The sequence below is a fragment of the Gadus morhua genome, chromosome 9 (assembly GCF_902167405.1).
Source record: "Gadus morhua chromosome 9, gadMor3.0, whole genome shotgun sequence".
NCBI lineage: Eukaryota > Metazoa > Chordata > Actinopteri > Gadiformes > Gadidae > Gadus > Gadus morhua.
The window spans coordinates 18617840-18640629 of record NC_044056.1 but is presented as its reverse complement, the minus strand read 5'-3'; the positions used below and the strand labels follow the sequence as shown (position 1 = coordinate 18640629).

General features: G+C 46.2%; 1 protein-coding gene across 8 annotated transcripts in view; it reads right to left on the bottom strand.

The window, feature by feature from the left end:
* Positions 1-22790, bottom strand: part of akap13 (A-kinase anchoring protein 13) — an 80935-nt gene that overhangs the window by 39217 nt on the left and 18928 nt on the right. For 7 of the 8 annotated variants that reach the window (XM_030366105.1, XM_030366107.1, XM_030366101.1 and 4 more), the window contains exons 7-11: positions 20373-20571; positions 14780-15020; positions 12512-13244; positions 8672-12223; positions 5741-5805 (exon numbers count right to left, since the gene is read on the bottom strand). In XM_030366105.1, coding sequence (XP_030221965.1) covers positions 5741-5805; positions 8672-12223; positions 12512-13244; positions 14780-15020; positions 20373-20571 — 4790 coding nt within the window. Of the gene's footprint in view, positions 1-1784; positions 2573-5740; positions 5806-8671; positions 12224-12511; positions 13245-14779; positions 15021-20372; positions 20572-22790 lie in introns of those variants that run through there. The other variant, XM_030366109.1, reaches the window with a different exon arrangement.

Genomic DNA, 22790 nt, shown 5'->3' with positions numbered 1-22790 from the left:
GAGCCGTGTATACCCAGCACGTGATAGAACCCCTACCCTGCGCGCCGACGAGCTGACCGCCCTTGTCGACTCTGCGCCCCTGCCTGGCTTGCATAGCAGCGGATGTTCATTGTCTGCGAATGTTTGTGATAACACAGCCACGGTGATCAGACTAAGAGGGTCTGGTCCGTCTAGACTCCCAGGGTCCCCCCCCTCCCCCCCCCCCCCCCCGCTGGCTTTGACGCGGTCAGCCATGAACTATGATAGCGTCTTTGCCAAAACCAGAAACACAAAATCCAGTCTAAAGGGTGGCTGTTTGATGCCGTCTTCACGAAGTACTCCTCACAATCAAACAGGGCTGGATGTTAGTGATGGACTGGTGATAATTAAGGGGTGTAGGTGGGGGGAATGGGGGGGGCGGAGGTTTCTTGGGAGCATGGGTGTGGTGCGAGACAGAGGAGGGTCTCCCGCATGACGAGGAGGAAGATTACACAATCCGCAGTCAAAGTCTTCCCTCTTTAAACATAAGGGTTAGATCCTCTTGGTGGAGATGGGCACACTTTAAATGCATGAATGTGTGCGCCTCATCCTCAATTACCTCAAGGAAATACCCCAGCCAACCACAACAGTTCCCGTTTCATTTCAGAGTTAAATTCAAGGTTTTTAAACGCTACTTGATGTGTTTAACTTCCTATCCCTAAGGGGTATGACAAAAGATGCTAACCACGCATGACTTGTGTGTGCACGTGTGACTTGTCTACTGAGGGGGCAGGTTGGGACTTGGAAAGTGTGTAGCCTGGGGGCTTCTTATTCAGCAACAAGCTCCCTAGCTCCCTAGCCAGAACCTAGCAGCCTGGTCGATTGCCGTAAACAGAGTGGCTGTGTGTGTGTGTGTGTGTGTGTGTGTGTGTGTGTGTGTGTGTGTGTGTGTGTGTGTGTGTGTGTGTGTGTGTGTGTGTGTGTGTGTGTGTGTGTGTGTGTTTCCGGTTGAAGGTAGCGACAGATGGGGGGTTCATTTGATATGTTTAGGTAGTGATTTATAATTTAATGTGGAGCACAAAAGCCATTACCCTAGATCACATCAGATCCCAGGGGTAGAATCTAGGATGAAAGATAAGAAACAAATGTGCCTTTGTGAGACCTTTATAAAGTGTTCAGCATTGACAATAACATAAGTAAATGATAGCCCTATTAAAAGAAAAATAGTAATAACAATTATTTAAGACGATGTAACATATCAGGCTTCTGAACTTCTGCAAATGGCATCATAGCTCTAAACTTTACTGGTAACCACACAAAACTCTTCTCTTACTCCATTTCAGACAGCAATATATCTTAAAGAAAGTACAGCTTTCTTTTGCAAGAAGAAACAACATAGGCAAAAATGAAGACAATTTTGTTTTAAAGTGATTTGAATAGGGGGGAAAAAAGTATTCCAGATTAAATGTATCTGGAACTATTCGCCAAATGGGCAGGTTTGACTCCCCTGCATTTTGTTAATTACACAGGCCGGCTAGGATTTGGTAAACAAATGTGTTGAAGGGGGCAGACTGCAAGGCCTTCAAGCACCAGCCCGGTATTGTTATGGAGGCTATGAGTGAAGCAAGATCTCCTCTCAATGTCACATTGAAGAGAGTCACTAAATACGGAGGCCTTAAAAACAATCAAACCTATGTCGATAAAGTACCAACTAGATCACCAAGGTCACCGCTAAGAACGCGGAGAAACAAAAACTTTTCCACAGGTACTTCTCAACACGCACATTGGTGTGTTCAAAGTATTGCAACACAAACAAACACACCCACCTTAATTAACACCACGTCCACGGTCCTCTCTCCCTTAGCGCAGAGACTGTACCTACGCCTGTGTCTCTCGTACATGCTAGCAGGAGATCCCAAAAATGTACTGATGAAGACTAAGTAAAAGAAAAGTAATTCCAGCTGTCAGGCTAGGAGAGGTGCCAACACCTGGCCGTAATGCCAGCAACACGGCAGGTTTGAATACCAAACAGCGGAACTCCCTTTTGTTTGTCAGAGCTAGCCGCTACTGTAGTCGAAGGTAAGTGTTGTTTGTTTTCGCTGATAGTTTCTCAAACTGCTCGGGCAGGGAGGAGAACTACCAGACGCTGTCGTTATCCTCAGTCTGAAGTAGTTGGCGGAGCGAAAGAAAAAAGACAAAGAAAAGAGAGATGCTTAACTAATACTTAACCGAGCGGAGTTTAGCTTAAGGCACAAAAAAAAAAAACGACACAGCTGGCATTGTGCACGGAGCCGCGCTAAAAACAGCCAACCGTCCGAGAAGAAAATCTGTATCCGTACAAAACAGGAGACAACGTCTAAAAGGGTCACCTCTGGAATTGGCAAATTCAGTTCCAAGACATCGGCCATTGCCTAAAACAAGCGCCAAAATGACAAAACCAAACGACAACTCCAAAGAAAAGTGCAAGGGCTTGGTGCAGCGTTCTGCCAGTGTAGCGAGAGGTAACGATCGCTGCCCATGTTCCAGTGCGTAATCCAGTAAACTCCAGCTCCGCTCCACCTCCCTGCAGCCCAGAACGGAAAATGAGACGCTTTTGCCCACATCTGTTCACAGGGCCGGCCCCTCCCTAGCTCCCTCTCCCACCCTCCTTCTTCTCTCCTTCCCTTCCTCCCTCCCTCTCTCCCGACATATACACCATTGGGCTGCTTTGAACAAACACTCCAGTTCCTAGTCTTTCTTTTTTCCATTTTATTCCTCACACACCCCCCCCCCCCCCCCCCCCAGCACACACACAATCAATAAGTACCTCTTTACTTCTGAGTTGCCGAGAGATTCAAGATTAAAAGTATGAAGAGTTGGTTATTGGGTTAAAGCGTATGGACTCCTGCGTCTGTGTGTACACGTGTGTATGATGTGTATGAGGGGACTGAATTGATACGAGTGGGGGAAAAAAATGACAGGGGGAAGCAGAAAGACTGCTGAGGGGGGGGGGGGGAAGAGAGAGAGAGAGCGAGAGAGAGAGAGCGGCAGATACACTGCTGATGAGAATAAAAGGAGAGCGAGCGAGCGAGCGAGCGAGAGAGAGAGAGAGAGAGAGAGAAAACCAGTTTAAATGGGTCGCTAATTGTGTGTTGGTGTGAGAGGGGGAGGCAGAGATGTAGCAATGGTGGAAGGAGAGGTCTTTATAACTATGATTATATGGGGTGGATCCCAGCTTGAGTCATGGCGACCGTTATATCCAGTGGCCAACGGCGGACAATACAGCATGTATGGAAACGTAGGCCGGTATATGGAAACGTAGGGATTCTAGACACAAGGATAAAAAATGATTTTCCGGGGGAACAAAAAAGAAATACGACACTAAGGCTGATGTGCTACAAGGTTTGCCTTCTGCAACCTTCCATTACATAAAATAAAATACATGTTTAGTTATATATATACACACACTGCCAAAACTATGGATTTGCTAAACAGAAATAACACTGCACATTCATCACTCTACAATTTCCATAAAGTTGAGTCGGTTATAGATCCCATGCCCAGGAATGTTTCCAGCGCAACAGTTTGTTCTGAAAACTCTGAACAAACTGTCAGATGACAAACTCGGTGGTGCAGATCACCAAGTCAACGTGGTCTTCATGAGGGTAGGCCGCTTCTCACCCCTTTTCTACCTTGGGACAGCAAAGCCCGCTGCGATGCTGAAGGAGGGCAGCCTCACAATGCACCATTCAGTTTGAATGTAAAGAATGGACAACATAATCAGACTTGGCGTTTTTGTATGTTTGTAGACACGCAAAAAAGACATGAACTTTACCCATGTATAATGTTAAACGCCTTACAATAAGTGTTGTAGTGTGGACATTAGAGGCTACATTCCCGATAGCCCTGATATAAGTATAATATATTATTAGTGGTAGGCTTGTTGCTGTGATACTTTGTGGTTGTTAAAACCGTTCTTTAAGAATGAAGGTTTAACTTGGAGGAGTTGCTACATCCGTCATTGTAGTTGCTTTGGTCTAACCAAAAATTCTCCCTAGTCAAAAAAAAGTGCAGAGGGGTTTTGTCCCTCAGAACACAGCCGTCACGTGCGGCCAATGAGTGGAAATAAGCAACTCCATCTGCAACCAATCAGCACCACACAAACACAGCTGTCCCCATGGTTACAGCTGTGCACACCTTCCAGTTGTGTCCATGAGGCAGGGAGGGGGTTCCAACACGGGGGTGTGATTTAGTTGGGAGAGGGCGAATGAAGAAGGAGGGCGGGAGCACACATGCGCACAGAGCGCATTCATTTGGAAGCAGTTATCCCATCATTAAACACTAGTGGGCAGTAAAGGACGGCAAACGTTTAATCAGCCACGAAAAACCACAACATCAACAACATGTATCTATTCATTTGTCTGAAGGCTCGGTACTCCTGTCTGTCCTCGGCCTGTGTTTAGATCATAGCACTTGGGGGAGACATAGAAACTGAGACGTACTCACTCCTTCTCTCAGTTCATGCCAGGCTATTGGTCTAAAGTAAACCTTAATTTAGGATTAAGCACCTTAGGGTTGGTAAAACTGGTATGAAACCAGGCAGCCTCAGTTAAACCTTAACCATACTAAACGAAGGAATGGAATTAAAATCTATCGGCTGCCACAAGACTTTTACACAACCTTAAGGACTAAAACAGAAACATACAATCAGAAGCTACTGAAATCCAGAATAATCCATGATTTAGGTGTTCTGCGAGACAGAAAATCGACAAATACGAATATATTTGACAGCAAAGGGACAATCTAGCTGCACACTATTCTCTCAATTCTAGTTTACTGGCCAGTTACAATTTAGCACAGAATAATGTAATTTATTCAGTTTAGTTGAACCTTTCTGCTGGGAGTCAAATACCCTAATCTATTCACTTCACCCTCTTTCTCTTCTAAACCTCCCAGACATTTAGCATGATATCCTTCAGCAAAAAGAGTCGCCACACACACACACACACACACACACACACACACACACACACACACACACACACACACACACACACACACACACACACACACACACACACACACACACACACACACACACACACACACACACGGGGGTCCAGAGATTCCCATAATTTATTCGATGACCCCAGACAGCAGAGCGTCTTGACAAGTGCGTCATTCAGGGCCCCTAAAGAGCGATTTGCACAGGGCCTCATCGGTGGACCCGATCATGTGCCTCCAGCCTACGGCCGGGCTTGGCCTGAACCAAGCTGCACCAGGATTTAACTGATGGTGTCTGATTTGCCAACAATCGCAAAGATAATCCCATGAAAGACACATGTGCACACTAACACACAGGTGCTTTCAGGCCATCCTCTGATTAATACAAGCCTAAGCCTTTGATAGTTGTCTGTACTTTAATGTTTGATAACTGCAACTTTATTAACGACAAAGATGATCATTTTCCACTACAGAATCCACTACTTTGCTATACAAATTGTTAGTAAGTTCACACACACACACACACACACACACACACACACACACACACACACACACACACACACACACACACACACACACACACACACACACACACACACACACACACACACACACACACACACGTCAGTATGGGTTATTTTTAAAAACCCTTTAAAGAAATAAAGGGAATGATGGATGAGTTTGAACGCAACCTGTGGCACAACCTTAGGTCCCCGGGCTGGGCTCGAAAGAAACGGCCCCCATTAATCAGAATCGGTGTACCACAGGGCAGTCAGGGCTCCCAGAATGAACTCACCTCAGGATGGAGGGCACCCTCTGAGATCGTCTCGGGGGGCTGTTCTTCCTGCAAGACTTCCCTCACTGAAGGAAAGATAGAGATAAAGTTAAAATAAATAAGAACATATTTATAGATAAAGCTAATGGCATTTTTTATTTCATTTTCAGAACCAAAATCAAAATAGCAACACGTTGGAAACATCTTTTGACCTCCATAGCCTTTTTCCTGAATTTTGTCAGGTTCCCACGGGTTCCTCACCCGAAGAGATAAGACAGGAGGCTTGTGGTTGTATGACGGAACCAACCCTAAACCTCTGAATAGAGAAAACTTCTATGCGAGTTTATCAAAGTAATGTTTACAAAATGAAAACCTCCAGGATGTTCATCATCAGCCTAATCTACGATGACAAAATAACTTCATCAAAACAACCTCGAACCAATAAAAGACCAATATATCCACTAACCTCATTTAAAACGTTTATAAAGAAAATACAAGTCAGGAGATCAGATACCAGGATAACATCCTGAAACTATTCACGAAAAGAATGTCCTGTGCCCATTATCCATTTCAAAATCAAAAGACAACTTTTCTTCCCCTGTGAGAAAAGGGAAAGAACTCTGCAAACAGCTGCCTTCAAGTGCACACACACAGTATATGTGCTGATATGTCATTCCATATAGTTAAGCCTACACCATGTGCTCTCCCTGTATGCATCACAGGCGGACATGAGCCCCTTTCACACATGCATGCACATGCATGTCTTTCGCTGCAATGTTCAGGAACCATTCCTGCATGGGGTCATGTGTGACCGGGAGAAGAGGTCGATAGGGTTGATATTCCGCTAAATCTGCACTGCCAATTCCCCGCTTAAGATTTAGTATGGACATTTCCGAAAAACTGCCGGTACGGCAGTGTTGTGAATGAAAGCAGTAACATCGCTGTGAGGGGCAGGTGAAGGAATACATTAGTCTGACGAACCAATCACAAGAGTCCGCTGATTATGTATTATAATCTGCTGCTTCTTATCTAAATGTGCCACTACTTCTCGGGTGATTGGATTAATGTTATCCCGATTATTAATACATTATTTTTTTTCATGAATGGTTTGAAACTTTACAGATGCCAAAATAGGGGATCTACTCTCAGTCACGAGTTTTATGGCGGCGGCAGGCATTGATAAGTGTTGCATTTCCACCCTCTGCTGGACTTTCCGTTCGCCAGTCTATGCAGGCATTGCTATGCCTTGGCTGAAAGGGCGCAAGGCAGAAAAGATCCAGAACGTAACTGAATGGTTATCCCAGTAATGTACCGGGAACTATGTGGGAAAGAGGCTTAAACTGACACACTAAAATCTTGCAAGGAGAATATTTAGTATGCTAGCATTTATATATATATTTATTATATATATTGTACCGTATATATAATTTTGCGATGAATATGAAAATATGCTACCAACTGTTCAATCAGCCTCTTTGCGCATGAAACATAGGAATTGTATAATTAGCCTACTTGTTTTCTGAGGAGATAAGATAAAAGGGGCATTACAGCTGTGACTCAACCAGCCGACAAAGCAGGTCAAGGTGCCAACTACTAGCCCGTTTCCTAAGGAAACAGACCCTCCCACACTTATCCCTCATGACATTTCTCCTTGTGATATTAATTTCTGGTCTGTGTTTTGAGTCATACAGACATTGTTTGAAGTTGTTTATCAGGAACTACTGTTGCACACAGAACAAACAGCTAAGCAGCTTCCTGCTACAAAACTTTGAAATGAAGCTAGCACAAAGCTGAGCAAACATTCATTACTGAGCCCACACAAGTGGCCGTTTTATCATTCTAGAAGACCATCCCTGGATAATATTTAACATGAGAGATTATTCAGAAAAAAATGCTACCATTGCAATGAAGTCATCTTTTATAAATAAACCAAAAGTGAAGAACCCTGAACATCACACAAACTGGCACACTCAAATACTCCCACACTGATGACATATTGAGAAAAAAATAAGATTAGCTTATTCATTGACTTTCTATCAGACAGTCACACACTCTGATACTCACAATGGGCACTTCTCAGCCGGACTCTACTTTTGCCATCGACTGTAGAGGTCAGATGACCTCATCAGGTTGCTTAGATACCACACTCCCACACAAACAGGGGAGCTGGGGAAACTGACTGACAGACACACACAGCCCTTCCCAGTTGTTTCCACAATATTCCATCCCCCACAGCTTCCCTATACGCATTCTACCACAGACCCCTCAAGGCAGCTGGGACTACACCAAAGACACACGCCCCTGTCCTCTGAACCTCAGAGAGGGGACGTACTGTAAATCCAAAGAGCGAGATATTTTATACAGACAAACTTTACCGTGCATACCCATGTCATAGCTGATCTACGCTTAAAGCATTATAAATATGGCCTTTATATAAATGAAAATATTACTTTGGAGAAAGAGGAAAAACTAAAGGAGAGTCAAAGACAAGAAAGGAAGAATGCAAAGCTTGCCTACGGTTTGAACCCTCAACTACTCAAGGTAATCAAGGGTCTCAGTACTTAAAGATAATATGTGTAAGAATCAGAATTCCTTCTCAATACTGGCAACTTTGGCCGGTTAGTGAACCGCAATTATGCTCAAGCTCGTGCATTCAGTGCACTTAGGTGTGAGCTCCATGGGTTGAGACAATAACAAGCATAAACTAAGTTTAATTATGCTCAAAAATAAACATTTTACAAATGACATAGTTGTGAAAGAAGAGACATTTTTGCAATTACCAATGCTTAGACTTCAACAATGACCTGCCAAGCTGAACTATGCAACCGAGATTGTGGGGGAAGAAAATTAGACCCTGCTCATATATTGGCAATTTCAAGCAATTTATGCATGCACAAATCCTACGCGTAACCCCTTAAGACAACGATCTGAAAAAAAATAATAGTAATTTACCTTGAGTTCTGGAGGCGTCTGGAGTTGTGACCATAATCCTCTGTGTCTCCTCCCCGTCACTTGTTCTTTCCTGGTCCTTGCATCCATCGACTGTATCCAAATAACCCACGTGCCCCCCCTGGTCTTGGAACATACCATCTCCATCATACATAACAGCACTGTGATCCCCTGGATGCTGGAGGCTGCTACTTTGAAACTCCATAGGGGTGGTCAAAACAAACATATCTGCCAATGGTTGGGTCGTACCATCGTCAGGAGTCAGAGGGCTGGTGGATTCCTTCGACAGGGGGCTTAAGTGGGCCGTACCAGAGCAGGTACCAGAAAGTGAGTGATCCGGATTGACAGGGAGAATCACTTCGCAAGCGGGCATAGAATATTCCTCGTCGTCAGAGGAAACAGCACCCATGTACGAGTTCTTGCTCTGGATTTCAGAGGGTGGAACACCGCTGCTACACACTTCAGACTCCAAAGGCAACCTTTGACCCCCAGCTGAACCATCTTGGTGGATCTCGCCTTCACCCTCCTCACACACAAACACTACAGTGCCTTCCTGGCCTGTCACACAGGCCTCACTAGCAGGCTCAATGGCAGCCACAGCTTTCGATGTTCCTTGTGATTTACCGGCTTCACCAGACTCATTTACTAGAACGTGTGCAACCAGGGGGGTTTTGGCACCGTGCCCTGGGTTCAGCCTGATACCCAACAGCTCTTCAGACAAGAAGCAATCGAGTTCTCCGGGTGAGTCATCAGCACACTCTTTGAGTCCGGGATTTTTGGTGGCGTTTGAGTCAAACCAGTCCAATTGCTTGCCGTTGCCCTGCCCTGTGTCAATGACAGGGCAGGGCACTTGATTGTCCTGACAGAGCTGGCCTTCAGTCAGAGCATTGATTGGGCTAGCAGGCTGGGCTGCAAGTGCTTCATTCAAATCTCTGTACGTTTTTGTGTCAGCCTCTGCTAGGCTAGATGCTTTTATAGTCAGATCGTGACTTAAATCCAAGCAGAAGTTTTGTATGGATATGGCTTCTGATATAACTAGTTCTGTGTTTATGATGTTCGCCTCTGGGGACTCCTCAAGAATGACACCTGCTTCTGGAACTGACTGGTTACTCATTAAAATGCGTTCCACGTCTTGTGGCTCTGCTACTTTTTTCTCTTGATATTCTTCATCGGCTGATACTTTTTCATCCGATGGACAATAATCGTCCGTATCAGACAGTTCATGACAAGCATGGCTTTTGCTGGTCGTTGGCGTGGAGGCTAGCTCTGCTTGTAAATCGTTTGTGAGCTGGCTAACACACACCGACACTTGAACCGTGGTGTCGAGGGGCAGCTTGTGTTCACTGCTGAGCACCGATGAGGCCTGAATAGGAGTCTGGCCTGTTTGAGATGACTCTTTGGACCATTCTGCCTCTGTTAGTTTGCTCAGCTCTATTTTAGCAAGCGCCGATGCTATGGCCACGCTAACAACAGCAACCGCTGTCGCTGCTAGCTCCTCATTGTAGCGAAGATTATCCTCTCCATCCATGCACCTATTCTCTGCCTCCCTGCTGTTCTCATTCTCAACATTGTCATGCACTTCAGCACTGCTCTCGATCACCTCTTCCCCTTTTCTTTCTTCTTTGTTCCACATACAGCTCTTTGCACTGGCGGCCACAACTACCTCGTCGCTGTGCCGCTCCATAATACAAGCCTCTCGCATTTCCTCACGGCCCCCCCTCACCTCGCTTCCCTTTACCTTGCTCGGTTTGTCCTCGCTTGGCCCATCTTGGGGCGGCCCAACGTGTCCAAAACAATGCCCCAAATCAGCCGTTACAGTTCCGTCTGCAGTTCCTTCCTGTGTTTTAAGTGAGGAAACATCCGCTGCCCCCTCCTCCCCTTGTTGTGGCGGTTCCACAGGGGGGGCTCCTTCGTGTTGTATGGCTGCCATGCATGTGCTTGTCTCTGTGGTCTCTGAGTCCAAAAGCCTTTCAACCTCAGTGGGGTTCGCAGGTTCGATCGTCGTCACACATTGAGGAAGTTGACCAACGGATCGATCCACAGAGTTGGGTTTAATTTCAAGAGCCTCCACATTTGAACAGTTGTTGAGTTCCATCGCTGCGGCAGGCTCTGCGTTTTGCTCAGACAATAGCACAGCGTCAAAGGCTCCTTTTGTTTCTGTGGTGTCTGAATGTCCATAATCAAGTTCGGTTGGAACTACATCATCGACATCTACATCCAAATCACTTACTGTTGCTTCAATTTTTTCAGCTTGGCTTTTAAATTCCACAGGTTGGACAGAAATGTCCCACTCCACTGGCTCTGTAAAATACGGTAATTCAGGAAGGTCTGGTCTCTCCATATGCAAAATTGTCCGAACTTCCTTTGATCCACTGTCGCTCCGAGCGAGGCTAGGACCAGGACTATGAGAGTCGGTATCTGATAGGGCAACAATGGGTTTGCTACAGTCCATGCTCTTATCCCCCGTCTGGCTGGGCAGGCGCATGGTGCCAGCGTCCACTTCCTCCCTCAGGACTGACTCACTGGGGCAGGGAGGCTGGGAGGCAGCCCTTCCTGCCACAGCCTGGGCTACTGGCCGCGTCTCTGTGGCTACAAGTCTCTCGGCACTGGGCGGATCACCCCCAAGAGCCGCTCCACTACCCAGTGCCTTTGGGTCTCGCTCCCGGTCTGGTGGTGCCCGTATCTCCGCCTGCGTTTCGACCGTCGGGCTGTGGCTCTGCGACAGTGCTCCTGCCTCGGCCAGCGTATCCATCAGGACGTGGGACTCTGTGCTAGAGCTGGAGCTAAGTTTGGCTTCGGCCGCACCCCTCCGGCCCCTCTTTCGCCTCCTTTTCTTCCTGCCCTTGTCTGCCGTCTCTTCGGCTCCCTCCTCCTCCCGCTCAATGCTCTCCTCGCTGTTGGCCCTCCGCCTGCCGTCACCGCCGTGCGCTCCTCCGTCTGCCCCTCGCTCCTCCCTCCCCACCTCCCCGTCCCCTCTTCCTCCCTGGTCCCGCTGTTTTCCGGAGGCTTCCTGTCTTTGTGCGCCAGGAACATGTGACTGCGCTGGCTTTGCTCCAGGATCTCCAACCTGACTCAGGGCTGACACAGACTCTTGAAAACAAGTTTCACGTTCCAGTGAGTCCCCGGCACTACAGACCACAGAGGCTCGGGGCTGACTTAAGGCGCTCTCCTTTTGCTCTGATTCTTCTAGGTGTCCATGGACTGATGCGAGTGACGCGAGGGTCCGATTCTCGGCCATGTTCTCCCCATACCAAGTAGTATGGGCAAGGGCTTCTTTCCCATGAGAGGGCAGCGCAGCCCCCTCGGTTGGTGAGCGCGCCGGGCTTTCGTCCTGGTACCAGACCGTGTTGGCGGGCGTTTCCGGACCCTGTTCGGTGGACCAGCCCATGGCCGCAGTCCAGCCCCCGTCGCGCCACAGCATTCGGCGGGGTAAGGGCCCGGGCGAATCAGGGCCGTCCCTCTGACCGAGGCCAGGGCTCTGGTCCACCGGGTCGGTCCCGGTAGGTTCCCCTGGGTTATCCTCCGAGTTCAGCGATTGCCCTTGGCCCATGCTCCCTGATGGGACAAAAACAAGTGTCATTAGGTTGGACTTTAAGTTCATAGACAAAAAAAAAGGAAGATGGGGTCAAGGTATACTGAACAATAAGTATCGGGTGACTCTGGATGGTTAGCTTAGCTATATTGTGGCGACTGCTGTTAAATTATCTAAGCAAAGAAAGTTTGCCAGATAATATAGACACAAAGTATTTGCAAATACAGCATTTGTGAAGTAAACCTTGCAATCCATCAATAGATTAAATAACAAAATAAAAGATTTTCAACCACCAGCTGACAATGGTCTACCTTTTCTTGCCGGGTTGCCTTCAGAGGGTAGGTTCCATTTAGCCGTGGCACATATGTTGCTTGTCCGATGATTCTGGTTTGTCTGCTTTGCTGACAAGTCTTCTCTCTTCGTCGCTCTAGCAGAAGTCTCGAGGCAAAGTTCCGAGTTCCCGTCTTCCTGTTTTTCTGCTACGCTGGTAGTCACGACAACCTGCCCTGCATCGCACACAGTCCCAGACAGAGGCACTATGGGAAATGGAGTCCTCGCTGGTTCTGAGGAACTTGTGGATTTCCCCTCTCCAATGAGTTCTTTGGGCAAAACGATGTTCAACTCAGAGTTACTTCCCGTTATCTCTGAAGGGTTGTTTATAGCTTTCTCTGGAGTCCGTGTGGCACTTTTGTCATTTCCTCTACTTTTTGATGTCCTTTTTCTGTTTTTTCTGCTGCGGGTCGGTTGGCGTCCGACCACAGGACTGGCCCCGCCTGCTGCCGTCTCTTCCTGATTAGGACGGGGACTTTCGGTGTTGCAAGGAGCAATGTCTGCAACAGTGAAACCACAATCGCTTGCTTGCATTTCTGTTGCTTTGCAGCACTTTTCCGGGGCTTCTACAGCCGGCTGTGCAGGCTCCTGTCTCTCTGATTGGCCATTGGATTTAGGACACGCCCTACCAGCAGGGCTGCATAGTCCATGACCAAAGGGGAGATGGGTTGAACCAGGTATCGGGGAACTGGAATCACAGAAATCCAATTTTCCCTGAAATAAAAAAATGAATACAAATAAATAAATAAATGAAAATAAAAGTTAATTTTGCTGGTGGATACTTGGTGTTTTTCATGTATTTTTATTAGAACTTGTCCCCTACTCTATAAAGCAAGTAAAAAAAAAGTATAGTATTCACAGAAAAAAGGCAGACAGACAGACATACACACCAACACTCTGCAGATGATTGATAGTCAAACTACTGAATGAAGGGGCTGATCTACAAATAGGTTAACCTAGGGGCATTACTCTCGACCAATGCATCGATAGTTTTGTCCTACCCTTTAGTCCTACATGTTGTGATACACCCACCAAGTGCATGTCGTCACAATTGGCTCATGGATATGTATTTCAAAAGGACAGTACATTGCCAATAGGCATTATTTGGAGAAAGCTACAGTGAAACCTGGGAAGAAGAAGTGAGAGTATAGCTAACCAGCTGCTCAAGTGTGCAAACCAGTTTAGCCTCACTGCTTCATTGACTAACAGGCATGCATTAAGACAGAACTACCCATGCAGGTCACAAGGAAACAAACCTCAAATACCTAATTAATCATCACTAATCGTGAAATGGGTCATCTCATTTCTGACACATACGACCAGGCCTATAAATCATATTGAAATTTTAGGCAAAGCACAACCCTGTAATGCCTCGGCTCTTGTGACACTACACATTGACCGGTAAAAACACCAGGGCAACATGGGCCGCATTGCCTTGACATTCAATCAAAGCAATAAAGCCTTATGAGCAACACTTAACCTCGGTAGACCACCGTTGACAATCAGATTATTTGTTTATTTATTATCATCAAACATGTCAAGTCATCCACCTGGTGAGCTATCTATCCGGTGAGATTTGGTAGCTGCTATTAACATAATTTCTTCATTTTTTCATAAGCTTCACCTGCATTTGAGTTGTATATCAATAGAATACACATTATATTATATTAAGTAGCAAGGGTCGTTTAGGATAAGTATCACATGATTAGCATCAATATTAAACCGGAGACCTAACAGTATGCCATTGAGTTAACAGGGCCTGTCTATAGGTAAACAGCTGCATGTCAAAAATGTTGACCATCCAAGTAGAGTGCAAAGATTCTAGGTAGCGGAGTGTTCAGTAATGTCTATTGATCACATAAAAATAATCAATGTTATTGAGTGTCTACTGCCCGTTTAGCAATACTTTAACTCAATTGATACTCAACCATGGACTATCTATCCGGAAGTATGTCAGCGTTAACACTCATTCTAGTCTAGTCGTTCATTATACGGCACCACAAGATTAAGGATGCATAAAAATTAAATATACATTTTAAACAGAGAAATAAAATGAAAACTACTAACACGCCTTACACTGTGCAACACTAAAATGTATATAAAAGGAGATATTAAAATAATTTAATCGGTGCTTTTTCAGCCATTAACAGTATTGCATTTTCACAGTACAAACAAAAGTACCATGCGCATTTATAAGAGATGCTGCATGGAACACAAGCGGGAAGGTAGCGGCTGTGTCAGGGACTCACCTTCTGCTCTCTGTGTATCTGGACCAGTCTCCTCAGCTCTTCCACCTCGCCCTTCAGCAAACGGCTTTCCCTCCTCTGCCCGTCTCCCCTCTCTACCTCCTCGCTCTCCTTCTCCTGGCGAGCAGGGAGCGTAAGGGTGTGGGTGCCCAGGCCCGGGTGACACTGCAGCGCTCGGCCCTCTGGGTAAACCTGGAGCCAGCCCTCGGAGCCCTCCTGAATGCCTTCTGCCGACGTCTCGCACCTACGAACGCCAAATGAAGAAGGAGGAGGAGGCAGATCAGGGGAGGGCTCTGGGGGGGGGGGGGGGGGGGGGGGGGGGGGGGATTAAGTGTGAATGACATCATTCACACCAAACTTTCTAACTGCGTTCTCTAGAGCTTGCATGCACACATATCAGCACTTTGTGCACTTTGGTGGTTTCCTCTTGCTCCCTCTCTTCTCACACCATTATATGTACGTCATAATATTCATTGGGGGAATCTCAACCCATCAATCGTCAACCCAGTCAACGCACGCGGAAAAAAAAAAGATAACACATAGGCCGCAGCAGACTCTTGCAGGACGAACACACACACACACACACACACACACACACACACACACACACACACACACACACACACACACACACACACACACACACACACACACACACACACACACACAGGTTGCATGATATCCAGTGAGTCACACCACGGCCGCTCCCTCCTCAATCTGCTCCCACCCTGAGCTAGGACCAACAGAGCCGTCCATCAACATCAACTGACAACACACTTGGGCCTGCAGGCAGCCAATCAGAGCACAGCCTTTTAGCACGTGTTGCTTTGCATTCGGTGGCGGCCTCCAAGTGGGAAACTGTAGCTAGTCACAATCCGGTTGTGAGACATGAATTCATCCGATGTCCTAATGTCAGGGCTGCATTGAAGCGGTCACAAAATGTGGTTTTGTCTGAAACAGGTCTAACCTCATGTAACTATTGACTTAAGTCTGCAGTTTGGTTTGCCAGGATTGCAAACTCTGGGAAATAGGGTAAAATCAACACACCAAATGTCATGAATAAAGAATGGCCTGACATGGGGCCTTCTACTGCCGTGTGTCGTTAAACCGCATGAGAAGGCATGCACAGACGTACACGGTAATGGGGCAGAACCTGAACGGATTCAATATTTCATTTAATATTTCCGTGATAGCTTCTATTTGGAAACAACCAAGAACTATATTATCAGAGGATTGGAATGCAGCAGATAGAAACAGCAGCGCACACACACAGGAGGTGCAGAATGGAAAATAATGAAGTGATGGCCGGGTACTGGCTGTGCTTTCCTGTACTGCTCTGGCTGTTTTGACAGCGTTGAAGGGCTACAAGTGCAAAGCCACACCGGTAGAGCTGCATCGGGTAAGTGAGGTAATGGGAAGTAGGGGGAGAGAGAGGGGGAGAGCGAGAGAGAGAGAGAGCGAGAGAGAGAGAGAGAGAGAGAGGGGAGGAAGACAGATAGAGAGCGAATGAGCGAGCGAGCCACTGTGTGTGGTCTGTTCAGAAAAAAACAAAATGGTACTTGGGATCCTATTTTGGGATCTCCCAATGAATCACACCCGCAGACATCCTTGTCTTTCTTTGTGCGTCTGTCACTCTGCTTGTTGCCAGATAAGCTCTCTCCCCCCCCCCCCCCCACCCTCTCATATAAACAGCTGCAATTAAATAGCATCTTTGGGCCACGGATCGTTCAGGGTACTTCTCCACACTGTGTGCTGTGAAGGGGAAGCCGGCGTGCTGCTCCAAGCCGTTACAGAGCCCTTACAATCCACCTGCTATGTTCCCTCGCAGCGTTCCTTGACTCAGCATAAAGCCACCAGCAGTGGACAGAAATCACACGGGGCAGAGACCACGGGACTATGAGGGGAAGTGGGTTTGACCGAATGGTGGAGGAAGGGAAGAGGAGTGGTAGAATGTAAATGGAGAGAAAAGAGACAGACAGAGAGAGAGAGAGAGAGAATACACAAAGGAAAACAGGGCCAGCAGTTGTAGGCTGCTTGGACTACATAATCCCTAGTGTATCTGGAGTTGACTCACTGCTTCTACTACTGGATTAGTGGAGGTGGTGAGACGCAGGCACGCACATCACCACAAAGTTGTAGTCATTCCTCTGGTCTAGTGTCATGGAAGGGTGCTCCCTTCGTGAATTACAATGGAGGACTGTTGGGTGTGAACCCTAAAGTCTAAATATCTTTCTATATTATATCTATCTATCTATATCTCTATACACAAAATTTGCACTGAAAGGTTTCCTTGTGGAGACTGAACAGGTCAAAGGATAATCTAGATGCAGTGAATGACTTAAAGCAAGCCCGATGTGGTTCCAGCCTAGTCTGCTACAAGCACGACGCCATCGATGCCATTGCTTATTAAAACACATGACCAAAAATCTCTGCATCAGTGTCCGGTCCCTGCGCCTGCCCCACAAGCCTCAGTGTTGTTCTTCTCCTCCAACACTCTCCCCCAAGGTCTCGTGGTGGTATATTGACAGATATATTGATATTTCAGCGGTACAATGCGCTGTCAAAGGGTGTCGTTACATGGAACCTCATCTGGGCTCCCTCTGAGGGGGCCTTGGCGGACGCCTCATTAAGATAACAGTGGCCTCCTTGTGTCGACAGCACGTGCACGTACTTCAAAACGACTTCAAAACTAAAAGCGGTTGACAACGTGCAATTTGGTGTGGCAGGGTAATCACTAGGATGAGACTCTGTCAGAAGAATGGCGTCTTTGTAGGTAACAAAAATATTGGATGGTATGATAGCGTTAATGTGTAAATGTGTGGGAAACGTAACTTCAAAATCAGTCAGACGAGGATCTCTGAGATGCTCCATGTTTAAGGTAGATTCATCCTGTCACAGATGCGGTTTGTTATTATTAGTCTGTTATAAGATGCGGTCCGTTATCGGTCTGACTGCCTGATCGTCCAGAGATTGGGAAGTTCAAACCGATGATTGCACTCCAGTTGTGCTTTACAACAGAGAGTGGAGGGAGGGTAAACAGGTTATCTTAAGAGGTTCTTGAAGAGGTTGGTGTAGCCATTGGAACGCTGGGAAGCGGTTCAATGCATATTGGATGTTGTAGACGTCTGGGGTGATGGAGGTAATATGATTAATATGGTAATATGGTTGTTTTTTGTCCAGCCCAGCATTAATTAATCAGGATATTTTCTGGAATTTAACACTCACTGACAAACAAATGGCACTATAAACATTCTATCCATTTCTGTTGGGCATTTGCGATTTTGTTTCAAAAGCAACACTGAACACGCACATTCACGGAAGATATCAACTGCAGCAGTAATTCAAATGCCCAAGACTGAATAGTAGACAATAAACAGTAGGCTTGCAAAATTCCGGGAATTTTCAAAGTTGGAAACTTTCCATGGGAATTAACAGGAATTAACGGAAATGTATGGGAATAAACAGGAATTTCCAAAATTGAAGGTTGGCTCTTAACAGGGGACTTAAATAAAGTTGGGCAAAATATGTTTTAGCATTATCGATTCTTGACTAACACAATCAGATTTCATGCAAGTAAACTTGAATATCTTTGCTATTCCTCAATCACGTTAGCACCCTGCTTAACGCAGGGCTATTGAGACCACGCCCCCTACATGCACGGTGCATCCTCCATCACACGTGCACTGATGACTTCTAGAACCCTGGACCACACTTTTGAGCCCAGAGCATATTCAACTCAAAATTCATGTTTTCGTTCTTCAATGAAAGAATAAAATAATTAGAACTTGTTAAAGTTCTACTTAAAAAATAAATCTATGTTTATGTCTTCAAGTTTGTATAGTGTTATTTTGCAGGGTGTGTCTACTTAAAACAAAAAAACAAAAAAACAAAAAAGAAATATATATATATATATATACTTGGATATGATACAGATCGATTAAATTACCCTAAATTCCTAGTTAATTCCGATAGTTTTCAGATTTTATGTTTCCAAAATTCCCAAGCTTAACTTCCCATGGTAATTTACCGGAAAGTGCCACCCCTTTGCAACCCTAATAAACAGCCATACCCGGACAAATAAAAGATCAGTTGAAGGAGATGAGAAAAGAGACAAATTGACTGTTCATAAATCAGATATTTTCCCATGACATGTCAGACACAGCAATCCATCTTGGTGGCTGAAAAGAAAGGATCCAGCCACTGAAATAACATGACACACGTCTTTGCACATGGATTAACAAAATAGCAGTCGGGCTGCTTTGCAGGAGTAAAGCCTAAAGCCCAAATCACACGACCATGTCGGGACGGATACAAAATTATGTTTTGGGATTTCCACGTCCAAGACAGACCAGGTCCAATAGGAAGTGAGCCAAAAATATATTATCCCGCTACATTACTGCATCATGTGCTCTGCTCGTAAAACAAAAACGAATTATATTCTTATTAATCTTTTGGGCAGCGCTACAAATATAAACCAAATGTTTGCTCTGTGTGCTCAGGGCTTCAATGGAAGTTGGGCTTCATTTGGTTGCTGAAATTAGGCGACACTTTGGGCACTCGAACAGCGCCGTAGTGTCCGTACAGGTGATCAAGGCAATTGCCCTAGAGCTCCACTTTGGCAAGGTCTGCAAAACGTGGGCCAATCAGGGGACTACTATTAAAAAGGTTAATGCGTCGATCCCTCTGCACCTCCCTCCAGCGTCTCCCGCCCGCAGCTCTGATGAGCTACTCAATGATAGCAGGCTGGAGCCAGTCCCGGTGCGTCCACAGAGGTGCACTGGGCCACACTTTGGCAAGGGCTGGCAAAATGTGCGGCAATCTGGGGTAGAGGGCTTCAAAAATAAATGTCACAATCACATTCTTCAAGAATGCATGGCACAGGTAATGGACCTGACACACGGCAGAGACGTTGATAGGCAAGAACCTTTGGCAGAGTTGACAGCTTTGAGTAAACATCTAGCAGCTGAAATAAACCACTCGACGTGCACGGGATCAGCTGTGATAATGGGATGGGGATCAGTTTTTCCCAATGCTTTCACAACATTATTAGTGCTTCTCACATTCCCCCGTTTCAGTAGCTTCAGGGGAACACACTTTTTTAAGGGGAAAAGCAATAAAAAAAATGCCATACGCAGTACAATAAATACCGATCTTTCTGCAAGATACAGTCGTCAAATTCAAAATAGTGTGATAAAAATGCATCTCAGTCAAGGTGTTTATTGCATACCCACGTATACGAGAACCACTCCTTTACACAGGGGCTGACAATTGTCACAGACACTGAAACATGTAAAAGCACTCCATCACTAGGTATCTAACACAGGCTCTCTAATTGGAACCCGTTGAAGATGTGTGGAAAACAACAACAAGTCTGTTTTTAGTTTGGTTTCTTTGCCTTAACGCCAATTCACAGTTACACCCGCTACCGTATTCTACTCAAAATAAGACTCACTCTTCCTCGGGACAAGGTTAAAGTTCGCTCTGGAACATTTTCAAAGCTACACATTTTCATTATCTTTCACCCAAACCACCACCAACAAGACACACGCGCGCGCGAGAGCGAGAGCGAGAGCGAGACCCTCGCCAGAGTACTGACCGTGTGAAGAGCTCGGCCAGCTGCTGGTGTCCTTTCCTCCGGGCCAGGCTGGCGGGGGTGTCTCCCTGGGCGTCCCGCTGCCTCAGCGCCTCTCTAGCCGCCGGCTGCCGGAGCAGGAACAACGCCACCCTCCTCAGGCCACGGCTGGCCGCAAAGTGGAGCAAGGCTGACCACCGACGGCCCCCCCACTGGGAGACATCTGGACGGGGGGGAGGGAGAGGGGGAGGAGAGGGGGAGGGAGCAGAACGGGGGAGTCATGAGGGATGTCGTACGAGCCAAAGAGCAAGTGCAGATACAGGACGGCCACAAATCACAAAGGGAGGCTTGGTGTTTTGGGTTCTTTTTTGTATGCGCACGTCACAGATTTAGTACATAAGTATACAAAAAAAGTGCACAGTTCAGTCTGGAACAGAGGCAGTGTACTACCAGAGGAACGTAGATTAGAGGACCGGTTATCAAGTCAAACAAATGCAACCGCTCATGCAGACAGCTAGGGGACAAAGAACAAGGGAGAGATAAGCATATCTCACCTTTTCTATATGTGCCACAGAGACTTTACCTCTCTCTCCCCCAAGAGGCAGTGTATGAGTGCTTGCTAAGGGATTAAGCCGACAGAGAGTACTTTCTCCCCTCTTCGCGTGTACAGCCTAGCCTACGGTACGATGGACACCGTAGTCGTACCACTGCTCAATCACATAAACGTACACAGAAATGTGTCTGGATGTAGAAAAATCACATGAAGCACACAGTAATAACAGAATGGACTATACTTATGCTTCTTAAATACAGTTTGTCGTGTGCAACGGGAGACAAAAAAATAATCCTGAAAGGGGGTTTGTTGCTGGGCAGTGTGTGAAAGAGCTGATCATGATAATCACGTTAGCCCTGTGGTCTGTCATTGTAAGCCACTATCCCATAATGCTAATTATTTACGAGTGTCAAACTAGTCATTTAAGAGGCGGTCACGGCAAGCGAGCGAGAGAGCGATTAAGTCTAGAACAGCCTTCCTCCTCCTTCTCCTCTCGACCCACAACTGAACACATTCAACTGCTCATCGGAGGATGTATATAACACAATGACTTTCAAACCATGAGATCATTGCAAAATGAGCGACATATATCAGATACGGCAGTCACGAAAGGACCAGGTTTTTATGCAATCCTTTCCTTACTCTTTAAAGGACAAGAGGAAAGGGGCTATAACTGTATCACTGTGTTCGTTACATTTTACAATGCTAACCTTTCTTCTCCCACACACTCTCCAACATCTGGTGTGAGTAGATATGTGCAACCAAAGGGACGAAGAAGAAGTGCAAATTAACCGTCCCATTATGACCATACAGACTTTTACAGATCCTTTCAAACAAGTAGCTTTCTGTGCAGTGACACCTCATCTATTACTGCATAAACGGCTATTCCCTCAAGATACTAATCGTCCTGCCACCAGGGACTTTAAGCTCAAAGTTTTTGGAAATTGCACTTCAGTTTCAAATCTTTTCTGGTCGAAAAGGGGAAATGAGGGGCAATAGTCAAATAGAATATTACAGAAGTGAGGGGGTGGGGAGAGGATAGAAAGAAAACACGAATACAGGAGGTCAGACGGAGGCACACGCCCACAGACTCACGCACAAACAAAGACAGACACACATAAGGAGCATAAGCAGATTCAAGAGTTCGTCAAGGATCACAGAGAACCTTTATTCTCTTCATGGCAACAGTCTGCATGTCGGCCACAAGCTGACTTGTGTCTGGTGGAGATGAGATGTGAACTGACATCGGGTGTATGAGACGTGAGGTAAAATTGCGTCGGCAGATTTGTACCCGCAATTTCACGAGTCCTGAGACAAACAAGCAAGACTTAATGAAAGATAAAACTCTTCCCATTTAATATTCCATAATTAATATGTGTATGTGTGTCAAAGGAATACAGTGTTTTCTTGTTTGTGTATTTTCATCACACTTTCTATTATCTCTCACGTAGTTTATTTTATTTTACTTTTTTAATTTAAATAGACATGAGCCTACGAACAAAGTTTCTTTCAAAACAAAGGACCATCCATTTAGCATGCTAGCTGGCCTGCCAGCCAATATCCACGACCAACCTCCTCCAGTTGACCACACAAACAGAGCAGGAGCCCTGGAGCCAAACCAGGAACTGAGCGGGAACGTTTGTATTTAGTGTAGTTGACCTAACCTTCCCTGACTGTACAGGACGCCTGGATGGAAAACACAGAACACGGGCGGGGAAGCAAGAAGACGGAGAGAAGCCTTATGCCGGCCACCCGAGCGAGAGAAAGGGTCTCCGTCGGGATCATTACAGCGAGAGGCTCGACAGGAAATAGGGCTGAACGGGCCGGTGCCTCGCTAACGTGCCAAGCCTCCACGTTACATAAAACAGAGTACGAGGGGTGGAAGCCAG